Source organism: Gekko japonicus, unplaced genomic scaffold (genome assembly GCF_001447785.1).
Source record: "Gekko japonicus isolate JY-2015 unplaced genomic scaffold, Gekko_japonicus_V1.1 scaffold3618, whole genome shotgun sequence".
In the NCBI taxonomy this organism is placed as follows: domain Eukaryota; kingdom Metazoa; phylum Chordata; class Lepidosauria; order Squamata; family Gekkonidae; genus Gekko; species Gekko japonicus.
In genome coordinates this window covers 65,725-80,033 of record NW_015169892.1, presented here as the reverse complement: position 1 = coordinate 80,033, position 14,309 = coordinate 65,725, and the positions used below count along the sequence as shown (strand labels likewise).

The 14,309-nt window shown below is 42.9% G+C and overlaps 1 protein-coding gene across 1 annotated transcript in view; it reads right to left on the bottom strand.

The window, feature by feature from the left end:
- Positions 1 to 14,309, bottom strand: part of OSBPL5 (oxysterol binding protein like 5) — a gene marked incomplete at its 5' end in the record, with an annotated part of 92,410 nt that overhangs the window by 29,455 nt on the left and 48,646 nt on the right. Inside the window, 5 exon segments of the mRNA XM_015417479.1 lie at positions 714 to 810; positions 909 to 1,007; positions 4,119 to 4,200; positions 6,921 to 7,105; positions 11,716 to 11,932. Of these exon segments, the coding sequence (XP_015272965.1) occupies positions 714 to 810; positions 909 to 1,007; positions 4,119 to 4,200; positions 6,921 to 7,105; positions 11,716 to 11,932 (680 nt within the window).

Below are 14,309 nucleotides of genomic sequence, written 5' to 3'. Positions count from 1 at the left end.
TTTTGCAATTTTATAAAGTCTAAAAAGTTATATAAATCTTCTTAATAGTGTTCATATCACAGTTTAGACTGAAGCAGACATAACATTTCAACAAGAGTCACACCAGGTTCTTTACCCCAGGGTGTTATTCTAGCTCTGAAACACATACGTATCAACAGGATGAATGCTGGATCCGCCAGTCTTGCCTTTTTCTCCTTTCTTGCTTCAAGCAAGCTACCTGCCCTTTCTGAATTTTCATTTTAAAAGTGACATATATGTGTTTTTTTGTTTTTTTAAATATTTTATTAGTCTATAGTACAATAAACAACAATGGGATTTAGTATAAATATGACCAACACAAAATTACATGTAATGAAACACTGCAACATACTGAGAAAGAACAGCAAATTTAGAAGTGTCATTATTGAAAACATATTCTAAAAAAGGAGACCATTTCGTGCATAAAGAGATATATGTGTTGTGTGTGTTTATACACATACACAACCATCCTTTGTCGTCCTAAACATATAATTATTGAAGAAGAACTGCAAAACGTCTCCAGGCACTGGGAAAGAGGAAGTACATTAGTAATGCACTCCACTAATCTTAAAAAGGTTATGTTTCGGGATGAAGCCTATTTTATTCTTCTTTCAGCTTACAGAAGGCAAAGGCAGGGTTAGGAATGCGGCAGATGAGTGGACTCTTCCCCCACCATCTCTTTGAATGGTCCTTACCATAAAACTTGGATTTGGCTAAAATGCTGCCAGTAATACAGAATCCATCCTTCCGGTTACTGACGTGAAAGGCTGATACAGGAGGGTGATGAGAAACCTGCAAGGAAGGAAAGGGAGATCATACTCACATCAACTCAAATCTTTCTCCCCCCCACCCCACCCCCACCCCCGATGTATATAGCAAACTTGATTTACCTGCTCTGCTATGTAAAATGTATGACTATTTGTCTGCGGGTGAAACCAACAGCAACGAAAGGTCTCTCCCAAAATGGGATTGTATGGCTTTTTTATTCCCTGTAAGAGAGAAAAAAATTATCCAGACCTGCATTATGACATGCACACGGGGTCCGCATAGATTATCATCTCAATCCAGAAAAAGAAATCAGGATGAGGAATTAGGTTTCTGCAAGTATTACAGACAAAGATGGAAATATGGATCCACATTAGGATGTTTCTCTCAGCCCCCTTGAACTGCCTTGATGTATTCTTGGTGCCTGGGTGTGTGTGTGTGTGTGCAAATCAGCATCCAGGTTTCCCGGTTCCTTTATGCGATGACAGCGGGACTGTGGCCTATGCAGAACATGCTATCTAGATGTCATTTTGTATACCGTACAGGTTCTTTTAACACCAGGGATTCTCAAAGTGTGACCTGGGTTGCTCCGAGAAGAATGAATAGCAGCCATGGAAAGAACAAAAAGGTAAAGGTAAAGGTTCCCCTTGCTCGAAAGCCAGTCGAATCCGACTCTAGGGTTGCGGTGCTCATCTCCGTTTCAAAGCCGAAGAGCCAGCGCTGTCCGAAGACGTTTCCGTGGTCATGTGGCCGGCATGACTAAACACCAAGGCGCGCGGAACGCTGTTACCTTCCCACTGAAGTGGTACCTATTTATCTACTTGCAATTTCTTGCTTTCGAACTGCTAGGTTGGCAGGAGCTGGAGCTGGAACTAGAGACGGGAGCTCACTCTGTCATGCGGCACACTCGGGTCTCGAACTGCTGAACTACTGACCTTCCACAGCCTGCAGTTCAGTGTCTTAACCACTTGAGCCACCGCAGCTCAAGCTTCTCTCTAAATCAGTCCTGGCAGGGCCAGAAAGCAGAGGTGCATCCTGCTGCTATCCCACGCCCCCACTGGAACATCAAGAAAGGAGTAGTTTGTGTTAACTTCAGAGATGTTCATAGAAATTCCAACCTTGGTCTGCAAGTACCAAGATCTGGTGAAGCTTAGAACAAACATGGACCTTTCCCACAGCTCAGAGTTGCAGCTGTTTCCCAGTGAGTTGAATCCCCAGGACCCATTATGCGCGCACATCTTACTGTAGATTTTCAGAGCAGTAAGCCTTTAATCTTGATTTTGGATTCTGCGCCTGCCTTACGCATCATTCTTTCCCCTCAAGTGTGTTTATTTTGCGACTACCATTAAAAAAAATGCACATTTCTAAATCGGGGTGGAACGTTACTTGTGACATGTGGGGGGTGGTGTCCAGAGGTTTGTTTTTTTAAAATTAGGCAAATGCCGTATTGCAGCTGTGCAGTAGCATCCAGCAAGCACCTTCTATTTAAACCCGCGTGGTTCAGGTTTTACACATGCATTTTAGCATCATTTCGTTGAATGAAAGGGAACAGAAAGGAATGCAGGCAAAGGGGGAAAACCTGATGTTGAAACTGACCAAACTTTTTTTTTTGAAACTGACAAGCAGATGCAAATCCCTATTTTCCATATTGCTGAGCACTAGGGGATTCTCTGCTGTGTTATCAATAACTGTGAAAAATGTTTTGAAAAATTGTTTCTTGTTTTCACAATATGAGGGAACATGCTGAGTTCACAGAATCCACAGTAGAACCCACTGACACTGGCACTGCAAACTGTGGTCATTGGCAACATGTGTGTGCGCGCGCACATATGCCTGTGCAAAGTCGGCTGCAACTCCACTACAGTTTGCATAACGCTGTGGGGAAAAAGGTTGGATGTATCATGGGGAATAGAATGGTTGCCGCCATTTCAAAGCTCCCCTGTTCCTCCTTAGTTACCAACTAAGGAAATGGCTGGTGAAGATTCCCACGCAATCCTAATGAAAATAGTATTCCATTCGCGATCATCGAACTGGATACACCAATTCATAAGTGTTATTCAATCATTATGAAGTGCGCTAAATGAAAACACTGCACATGTTGAGTTTCCTTGATTATCAAATCAATTACACAATTCCATTAAATCAATTACGCAATTCCATTATTTTTAGATGTTCAAAAGACTGAATTGTCATTGAAAACACACCAGGAGCTATAGAGGAAGATTGGGGGGGGGGGGGATGAAGAAACAATACAAGCGTGAGACGACAAAACCTACCCACCAAAAAGAGAGAGAGAGAGGGAAGGGGAAGGGGAAGGGGAAGGAAAGGAACTTCATGGATGGGTAACTGCATGGAAAAGGCTACATGAAACCTCACTGCCCATTTTGTCCCAACATTATAACATTGCTATATTGCTATATCACTGTTTTGTTCTAGTTCTAGCATAGGAGTCTCAAAACGACCTTTACTTTAGGAACTCCAATATGATAACATCTGAATAATATTTAAAGTACTAATCCTCATTGGTGCATAGGAAATCTTAATGCCTAATGCCCTCTCAGAAAACAGCAGAAAAGTTAAAGGAAGGCTAAAAACAGAGCAAAATGTGTTTAAAGGTTCTGAAATTTATAACGGTCATCGAATTCTTAAGCCAGTCTATGATTTTTTTAAAAAGCACTGAACTACTAGCTGAGTTAACGGGTTATAATGTTCAACTGGTGAGAAGAGACCTGGGACATTTCCCAAAATGTAACGCTCTGTGAAGGAATGAACTGCCTTAACATGGCAAAAGAGGAACGGTAATTTCTGGAATGGAAAAATATGTTCCCAGTTTAAGCAACAACAGGTAATTAACTACAAGAATAATAAATAATTGAACCTTTCTAGGTTGGATTTGAGCAATGTAGAAAGAGGGGCTCCAGGCATGATTGTATTTTAGGGGGAACAGGAAGTTCAATTACCTGATGTTTTACCCATGTTTTCCCTTCTATCCCAGCCCATTTTCAGACTGGACCTGTTAACTAAAGCCTCAGAAAATAACTTTCTTTTAAAGATGGAGCGGATTGCTGAATTGTTTGTGTTTTTAACCTGGCTGTATTTCTGGAAGGTTTATGAGCAGTAAATTATATTTAGAACACATTAGTCAGTAACAATTCTGTTTCTTCCTGACCACAAAACACTTACACTAATGAAGTGCCCTTTTACTGCTTCTGGAAGATTTGTAGGCTTGCAATGCCAGCTTTTAAGCAAGCGAAAGGTTAAACCTCCACGATATAGCCAACAGTCTCCAAGGGAATATTATACCAATGTGAATATGATTTAAGCCCTTGTCTTACCTTTGGCTTCTTGTAAAAGCCTGACAGGTACCACCTCAAGACTTGTTTGATTCGACAGTATGGATCTTCTTCAAGAGCAGCTCTGTTGGGAAATATCCATTCCAATTACTCTAAGTGGTTTTGATTATTAGCACAAGACTCCACCATGGAATCACACCAGAACCAGACAGATTAATGTGGAACCCTATCAAATTTCCCCATTACTAAGTGAGACAGGGAATAAACTGGTAGCTATGAATTGGGCTCAGCAGAAGACTCTAGGGCAGGGGTGTCAAACATGCGGCCTGGGAGCCGGATCAGGCCCCCGGAGGGCTTCTATCAGGCCCGCAGCGTAACTGGCTGTCTTCTGCTAATGTTTTAAGCATGTTTTTATTTTAATTTAAAAAAGGCCTTTGTGTTTGTGTCCTTTATAAAGTTTATATCTCCGCTACCTGGCATTACATTTTATGACACACATGGCCCGGCCCAACAAGGTCTCATTTATGTCAGATCTGGCCCTCATAACAAATCAAATGAGTTCGACACCCCTGCTCCAGGGGATGCAGATATTTGCCATGTTCCCCTTCCTCAGCAGTCCCTTCCAACCCCAGGAAAGTTAGTTCCTAGGTTTGTGGGTTTAGGGGTTGTAATGAAGAAGGGGGAATGGGGAAGCTTGCTGAAGCAGGAGCCAGTTCATGCCCTTCTCTGCTCCATGTGGACCCATGATCCTGGGAATCAACTTTCTGGGGACTGAAAAGGATTGTTGGGGTGTGGTGGACATGGCAAAGATCAGCTTAACCCAACAGATCGCTAGATCTAACTTAATAGTGTGTACTCATACGACAGAAGTTGAAAGGAATTTCCTGAATGTCTTAGATCTGACTAGCCTTCAGCATCTACTTGCCAATGGAGGGTCAAGCTAAGATGCATCCAGTATAATATGTAAGGGTTGTTTACATAAACCATCATGGTACATTCTGTTACATCTCTTCATTTTATTATGGGCACCTCTAGCATAGTGTACCTAATACCTTAGTCTCTCTGTGCATATGGCACATTATAATTTTAGATAACCGTAGGGTTATAACGGCTATTTAATAAAGAACACAGAGCTTTAGGAAATTCTACAGCAGAATAAACATTCAAAGGGAGATTGTGCACATCTTATAAACGTTGCAGCAACATATGGGTGAAATGCACTAAAAGCTACTTCTGTATATCTTCCATTTTTCAGGCATCCACTTAGCACTGCAGGAATCTGCAATTTCCCCTGAGCCATTTCAGCTTCTTGCACACCAATGTTCCCTCTAAGCTGTGGAGCCTTGTGAGCAAAAATTCCACTTTGTGAGCTACTGGCACTAAAGCTGTGAGTGAACAATTTGGCTACTGCATAAATTCATTTACTCTGGAGCCATCCTTCCTGAGCTAAGACAAAAATGTGTGAGCTGGAGGCTAAAAAACCGTGAGCTAGCTCACACTAACTCAGCTTAGAAGGAACACTGGCACTGAGGTGTTTTTCACATCTGATTCTTAAAATTAATATCAAAAGCAGTCTGGAATTTAAAAATAAAATAAAAAGCATCTAGCTGCGATCCAACGCTTACATATTTCCCATAAACACAATTCTCATTTTAGCTCGTGCCTTATTCTGTAGGAGAAAATTTCTCAGGCTGCCAATCTTTACTCTGGAGCCCTCCTTCCTGAGCTAAGACAAAAATGTGTGAGCTGGAGGCTAAAAAACCGTGAGCTAGCTCACACTAACTCAGCTTAGAAGGAACACTGGCACTGAGGTGTTTTTCACATCTGATTCTTAAAATTAATATCAAAAGCAGTCTGGAATTTAAAAATAAAATAAAAAGCATCTAGCTGCGATCCAACGCTTACATATTTCCCATAACACAATTCTCATTTTAGCTCGTGCCTTATTCTGTAGGAGAAAATTTCTCAGGCTGCCAATCTTTTTTAAAAAAAACCAAAAAAAAACATGTTCCTATTTGTATCCCCAAAGCATCCCCATTGAACTGGCGTTATGTGAGGGTAGCAATGTTCAAAATATCTTCCTGTATGCTTGTTGTCTTGGTTCCATAAATCTTTACACCTAAATGTCAGTCATTAGGGCCAGTGTTCCCTCTAAGCTGAGTGAGTGTGAGCTAGCTCACAGTTTTTTAGCCTCCGGCTCACACATTCCTGTCTTAGCTCAGGAAGGATGGCTCCGGAGCAAACTGATTTATGCAGTGGCCAAATTGCTCGCTCACAACTTTAATGCCAGCAGCTCATAAAGTAGAATTTTTGGTCACAAGACTCCACAGCTTAGAGGGAGCATTGGTTAGGGCAACGGTTCCTGATTACCAGTTAGCAGGATCAGGTCCAATGTTCTAAGCTGTGGAGTCTTGTGACCAAAAATTCTACTTTATGAGCTGCTGGCATTAAAGTTGTGAGCGAGCAATTTGGCCACTGCATAAATCAGTTTGCTCTGGAGCCCTCCTTTCTGAGCGAAGACAAAAATGTGTGAGCTGGAGGCTAAAAAAACTGTGAGCTAGCTCACACTAACTCAGCTTAGAGGGAACACTGATCAGGTCTAGTACAAAGCACAACAGAGATCGCTTTCCTTACTTTCCTCACATCTCTCACGAACAGTTTATATATCTAGAGGTCACTAGAGGATTCCTGATTATAATGTGCCACAGCCACAGATTGACTTTGAGAAACCAGGGTATTAGGAGTTCTTTCAAGCAGACAAATGCCCCCGCGTTGTCATCAGCCTAACACTCCGGCACATCTGCACACTGCATCATCAGAAAGCCATCCGCAAGTGCTGCTTACTGGGAAAGTAGGTCAGCATGGTAGTAATAATCTGAAAGCTTGTTGAGGAAGGAGCGTGGCTCTAAGATGAAAGTAGGCAGAACCACACGAGACAGGTCCATGCCAGGCCGCAGCTGCTTCAGAAGGATCCACATCAGACTCTTGTTTTCGTCTGACACCGTTTCCGTTTGAGAGGTTTCACCTGTCTAAAGTGAAAGAGGAGAGGTCAAATGACAACGATAATTATACCGAAGCTTAGTTAAGCGGGAATGCAATGAGATGGCTGTGCTCGGCTGAGAGCACGAGTTGCACGCTTGCACGGGAGGAAATGGCGTTCTTAAAAGATGCCTTCCTAAGTTACAACATCCAAATGATTTTTATCATGCCTTCACGTGTTCTGTTGGAACATTCTGTTGGAACATCGGACGCTACCCACAGATCTGACACTTTGTGTAATGCATGGACTGTTCCCAGTGGTAATCTATAAGTATATTCATATAGAAGAAGAAGAAGAGAAGAAGATATGAATATAAGTATATTCGTATAGAAGAAGAAGAGAAGAAGAGATTGGATTTATACCCCGCCCTTCACTACCCAAAGGTGTCTCAGAGCGGCTTACAAACTCCTTTCCCTTCCCCTCCCCACAACAGACACCCTGTGAGCAATTCTCCCTCTAAGCTGTGGAGTCTTGTGAGCAAAAATTCTACTTCGTGAGCTACTGGCATTGAAGTTGTGAGCGAGCGGTTTGGCTGCTGCATCAATCAGTTTGCTCTGGAGCCCTCCTTCCTGAGCGAAGGCAAAAATGTGCGAGCTGGAGGCTAAAACACTGCGAGCTGGCTCACACCAACTCAGCTTAGAGGGAACACTGCCTGTGAGGTAGGCGGGGCTGAGAGAGCTCTTGACAGAAACGGCTCTTTTTCAAGAACAGCTCATTATCAGAACTACGGCTTGCCCAAGGGCATCCAGCCAGGTGCAAGTGGAGGAGTGAGGACTCAAACCCAGTTCTCCCAGATTAGAGTCCGCGCACCCAACCACTACACCAAACTGGCTATAAATGGGCGGTTTTGGTTTTCCACGTCTAGTTGTACTCTAACTGAGCAACTCAAGCGGGAAGGCACAACCTGAAATGTTAACTGTATATTAACGTAACTTCTACAGATCAACTTATGAATCATTATTTACTCTTAGACTGCTCCACGTTGTTCCCTAAAGATAACAATCGGTAGAGGTATGTCGTATGGGGGTAAGAGCCCCATACCCACCATACTAAGGGCTAGAACTTAAAGGCAAGAAGAGCTATGGAAAGCTGATAACATCTCCAGCTGTTGCTTTTCTTTTTACTAGCTAGCTCTCTGCCAAGGACAGTCGTGCTCTTCCCTTTCCCCCTCCTCTTCCTCTTCCTGCAAGACAAGGAGAGAGCTAGGGCATGTGGATGGGGCAGACCCACAATGCAAGAGCGTGCCCCAGAAGTGCTATCCTTTTATGCAGAAAAAAGGGCCAGCTGGCTCCAAAGGAGTGATCTCTTGTGCTCGGCCTCTGGTCCACACAGCACTTAAGATGGTACCTGGAAATCTCATAGAATTACAACTACTCTCCATACAACCAGGGCTTCTTTTTGTAGCAGGGACTCCTTTGCATATTAGGCTACACACCCCTAATGTAGCCAATCCTTCAAGAGCTTACAGAGCTCTTCTTACAGGGGCTACTGTAAGCTCTTGGAGGATTGGCTACATTAGGGGTGTGTCGCCTAATATGCAAAGGAGTTCCTGCTACAAAAAGAGCTATCCCTCTATCTATCCCTCTATCTATCCCTCTATCTATCCCTCTATCTATCTATCTATCTATCTATCTATCTATCTATCCATCTATCTATCCATCCATCCATCCATCCATCCATCCATCCATCCATCCATCCATCCATCCATGCAGGGCTCTTTTTGTAGCAGGGACTCCTCTGTATATTAGGCGACACACCCCTAATGTAGCCAATCCTCCAAGAGCTTACAGAGCTCTTCTTACAGGTAAGCTCTTGGAGGATTGGCTACATTAGGTGTCACCTAATATGCTACAAAAAGAGCCCTGCATAAGAGATCAGTTCCCCTGGAGGAAACTGTTGCCTTGGAGGGTGGACTCTATGGCATTATACCCTGATGAGGGACCTCCCAACCCAAACCACATCCTCCCCGGCCTCCACCTCCAGTTCTCCAGGGATTCCCCAACCAGCAATGTACCCTGGGCAATTTTCTCAAGGAAGTTCAGCTCCCTTGTCAATTGTATAGCACAATAAAGCACAGTTTGATCAAACCAAAAACTTGCCAACTGAGGAACTATAAAACTTGTTGTTTTCCACTGGTTTTTATTAGTTACAATCCATCTTGTGCACAACATCCCAAAGCTTGATGATCCTCCAATAATGGAAAGCTACTGCAATAGTGTTGCTACAAGCTATGCTGATTATTGATCTGTCAGCACTCTTATCAGAAGCATTGATCTTGGCCCTGCAGAGGACATTCTATGCTGGAATGGAAATTCAGTCCTTCCAACCATTGTAAGTCAAATCCCTCAAGCACAATACCATACTTCTAACTGTTGCCATTTGAAGAAATCTGGCCAGATAAGAATTTAATTTAGTTATATTTATAAATAGCTGCTCCTTTCCTAATATATTGGAATAATCTAACCCTATTTCATACATGGTGGGAACACATTAAGCATGGTATGTTTATAGTGTTTATTAGGGGCAGTGGGAAAATCCAAATACAAACAAATTTTTAATAAATGAGAAGGGTAACGCTTCCCCAATTCACAACACTGTCTTTGTCAGTGGATTCAAGAGTCACACAAGACGTGCAAAATACGGTGTACGCAAGTCTGGGGAAGAATTTTTAAAAAGTAATGGGTGGGTACATCTTCCAAAAGGTGAATGAAGTGTTGTTTCAATGAATTCTCATCAATATTTTCATTAAAGGGGGGGTTAATAGGACTGAATGTGAAATTAGTGTTTAATTTCCTATGCCCTTTCTCCCTTGCTAAATTAGAAAACCCTCTCATAAACACGCTTAGATTGGTATCTAAAATGAGAACAGTGGTAAAATACAACAGCACTAGAAACTGAGACAGCATAAACTGTGTTACTCCAGGAATACCCATACCTTTACTAAGGGGATTTGTTAGTGGAACTTTGCCACTTGTTGGAATGTCTCATTTTCTCCTGCATTATTTCTGTAGAAGCCAAATATCCTATCCCTTTGCTATCAGCTTTGTAATGTGGTTACTGTACTTTTATAATAACTAGCTGATCCAAATTTTTGTAGGTGTTGCCTAGCAGTATCTTATCAGTAAAAGTCCTGTATAGGTAGGAAAAAGTTATTTCCAGAAAGCATCAAAAGCAGCATTCATAACGAAATTGTAACTAGTTTTCCTTTTTAATTATTTCATAGCTCTCCCCACTAAGTGATTCCAATTCCAGTTCCATGAGCTCCTGTAGATTCTCCATAACAAGGCAAATCACAATCAGATTAGGCAAACAAAGGCCCCGGTCACACAGGCCGGATATCGTGGGGGGGAAGCGTGGCTGTTTGCCCCGCAGCGAAATAACGCGCGACTGCGCGATCAGGCGTCCCCTCGCGGTCCCGGGGGGAGGTGCCGATCACACGACGCACCAAAGAAGTGGCGCGGCACGGCAAACGGGGTTGTGTTTGTTTTTTTTAACCTGAAGTATGCGCATGCCCCGTTGGGTGCTTGTGCGCATCCCTGGAGACTTCGGGGGGAAAAAACCTTTTCGCAATGGGGCATGGGCGGGCGCTGGATGCCACCGAAAATGCGATCAGATGCCCGCCCTTGCCCCGCGGTTTCCGGAAACTAGTACCTCCGACGTACTAGTTTTTAACTGCGCATCTTCGGAGGGAAGCCTCGGATTCGCCACAGGAGCTCTACGCTTCCCAGATGTGGCGGTGAGATCACGCCCGGAAAATCCACCTATCTTCCGTCGCAGTAGCATGGCTACTGCTCCGTGTGACCGCAGCCAAAGATCCTCTAACTGGAGGGGGAAAACTTGTAGTGAGATTATTGAATTGGGGGAGAATTAATGCTGTGCTCCTCAATAGCCATTTAATGTAGTCTACTGGCCTATCACACCTCACAGATAGCTTGTTTTTGTGCATAATAAGACTGAAAGACTGCAATACTTTATATTTCACTGGACTGGGGAATATTAAACTGGCTCAGAAAATACATTCATGCAGTAATAATTCTCCTCCTGACAACTCTTTAGTGCAGTTCCTAGTTATGGCTCCGGGGTCCCAGTGATACTGGGATCATGCCAACGAGCCAGTGGGGAGGAAGCAACTTACCCCCCCTCTTCTCCTGCCTCCTCCTGGCTGAATGAGGGCTGGAAGCGGGGTGGCCGGAAGCAGGGGCGGGACTTCGTCATGTGCCCTGCCCCCCTGCACCTCACCCGGGGGAACTGCGTTCCCCCGCGTTCCCCCCCCGAAATGACCTCTGGCATAATAAGACAGAAAGACTGCAATACTTTTTATTTCACTGGACTCGGGAATATTAAACTGGCTCAGAAAACACATTCATGCAGTGATAATTCTCCTCCTGACAACTCTTTAGTGCAGTTCCTAGTTATGGCTCCAGGGTCCCAGTGATACTGGGATCATGCCAATGAGCCAGTAGCATTTCTGCAGGACATAATATGAAAGTTATTGCATAATTGAAAGAAAGGAAATGGTATAGAGTTTTCCATTCTAGGAGGATAAAAGTCTAGAGTGATTAATAACTTTAGAAGGACAGATGTTTAAAAGGTTGTTACCTCTCCAAACTCTTCATAGTTCTGTTCTAAATAGGTTGTCCCTTTCTTTTCCTGGGACAACTCCCCATGGATTTCAGACTGATCACTCTCACTTTCATTGGTCTTACGGCTGTTCTCATGCGTTTCATTCTCAGATTCTTCTATGTTGTCTCTTTCAGATTTGTCAGAAAAGGCGTCATTCTCCAGGTGATGGTTTTCCATAGCGGATTCATTAAGCCTGAAACAGACAGATGGTTAGACTGCCTTAAGTTTCAATCACTGGAAGCATTTCCAGAGGAGCTGTTCACTTGAAGGGCCAACTAAGATTAGACGCTGCAATACAAGAAGGCACCCTTGGAAATTAACTTTTCTGAAACTAAGCATTAGATTATCCGTTCTTTCATTTATTTATCAAAACATTTATACACCACCTTTCCTCGTGGTTCAAGGCAGGCATCCATCCAATTCGCAACCACTTAATTAGAAGCAACTTCCATTGCTTATTATAACTAATTAATTTACAAACGTTGCACTCCTTGTTATTGCTATCAGTTATAGGGAAGAAGATTTATTTATTTATTCATCTTTGGATTTATATCCTGCCCTACCCCGAAGGCTCAGGGCGGCTAACAAGAGGCACAAAGTGCCAAGATTAAAACAAATAAAAACAACATAGCAATAAAGCAATAAAATACAATAACAAAATATCAGTGCTCCATTTATCACAAGATGGGGTAGATCTTAATCCCAACGGTAGCATTCCCATAGTCTGCCATCCCTTCTCCTGCCAGAGTCACCTCGCAGCCCAAAAGAACCAGATAGTGGTGGTGATGGTGCGATGGTGCATATAGCAATGATGGAGTAGTGGTGGTACTCAAAACCCTGGCGGAAGAGCTCCGTCTTGCAGGCCCTGCGGAACTGAGAAAGACTGGGCTAGATCACCTACTAGATATCTTCCAACTGTGCACTTCAGTGGACTATTCAGCAAATCTATTATTCAAGAATGTCTGCAGTCAAAGGAGAAAGGTCACATGGTTAGCAGATCGTTCCCCATGGAGGTTTTTCCAGGTTTGGTGTCCAAACTGAGCAGGTTCTTCTGGAGCATCCATTCGAAATCGTCCCTGAATTGTCCACTTTCTGTCCATTCCCCCCGTTTTACTGAGATCTTTCCTAAACCTAGATTGGGACGATCTTTTTTGAAAGACTGAAGTCAAAGCAGATAGGAAAATGTGTTTTTATGTCAGATTAAAGAACAGTTGTATTAAGGTCATGATAGGAAAAAATTGTACTAGATTCTTACCATAGAGCTATACATGGAACCATTTCCTGAAGGGATAATTCAGAGCTGATTTTGATATTGCTCACAAAGCAGTATTTAAAAAAAAGCACACACACATACAACAGGGACCTCTTCCATGTATATTTTAAATAGTATTAGAGAGGATATTACTACTAACCTCCTAAAGATCACACACACAGAGAATGAAGTATTAGCAGCTCTTCCTGAGGTTTCTTCATTCCGAATTAACTTTTGAGTGTTGTGTCAGAGACTATGTGGAGCACTGAGGCTATTCTATCAAAGAATGTTTGACCTATTCTTGTGGAGGAGATGTAGGTCATTGGTGTGGCAGGACCCACAAATGGGTCTGCACTGACCTATGGTGTACAGAGCCACTACACTTATCTTCGGGACTTTTTTAAAATGAGAAAGAGGGGAGGGGAGGGGAGATAATGGAGAACTACAGAGACAAATAGGAGAAAGCTCAATATACATGGTAAAAAAGAAGATTGGGTCACATGTTGAATGTTAATTTGAAACGAACGTGGCTTCTAAGTTTGAAAAAACTGAAGAAAGAACTACGTCACACAATGCATAATTAATGGAGGATAAGTCTAGAATGACTATTAACCACAATAACTAAATCTCACAGTTCATGTGCTAGGGAGCAAACATCATTGGAAAGGTATCCGTGCTCTAGTCTGGGCTTCGCAGGAACATCGGTCTTACTTCTGTGGTACTCAGAATGCTGAACTAGTAGCACCTTGACCCAATCCAATAGGGATCCAGCCTCCCTCTCCACTCCGTACAATTTACTTGTACTCTAGAGCACAGACTGTCTGGATTGGGCCCACGGAGTTTCCAAATATAAGCTTTGAATCTGTTTGTATTTAAAATCCAGCTGTGGTGAACATATGTTTCAACAGAAAACAAGGAAAGCTTAAGTTACAGTCACTGACAAACATTTTTCAGTAAGTTTAACAAAATGCTGGAAACAAAACCACATAAATATATTGTTGCTTTGCTACTGAAAATTAACAAGGCGAATGTTGATTAGAGCTCTTTAGCTTGGAGAAACGACGACTGAGGGGTGACATGATTGAGGTTTATAAGATTATGCATGGGATAGAGCAGGTAGAGAAAGAGGTACTTTTCTCCCTTTCTCACAATACAAGAACTCGTGGGCACTCCATGAAATTGCTGAGCGGTCGGGTTAGAACGGATAAAAGGAAGTACTTCTTCACCCAAAGAGTGATGAACACATGGAATTCACTGCCACAGGAGGTGGCGGCGGCTACAAGCATGGACGGCTTCAAGAGGGAATTAGATAAGCATA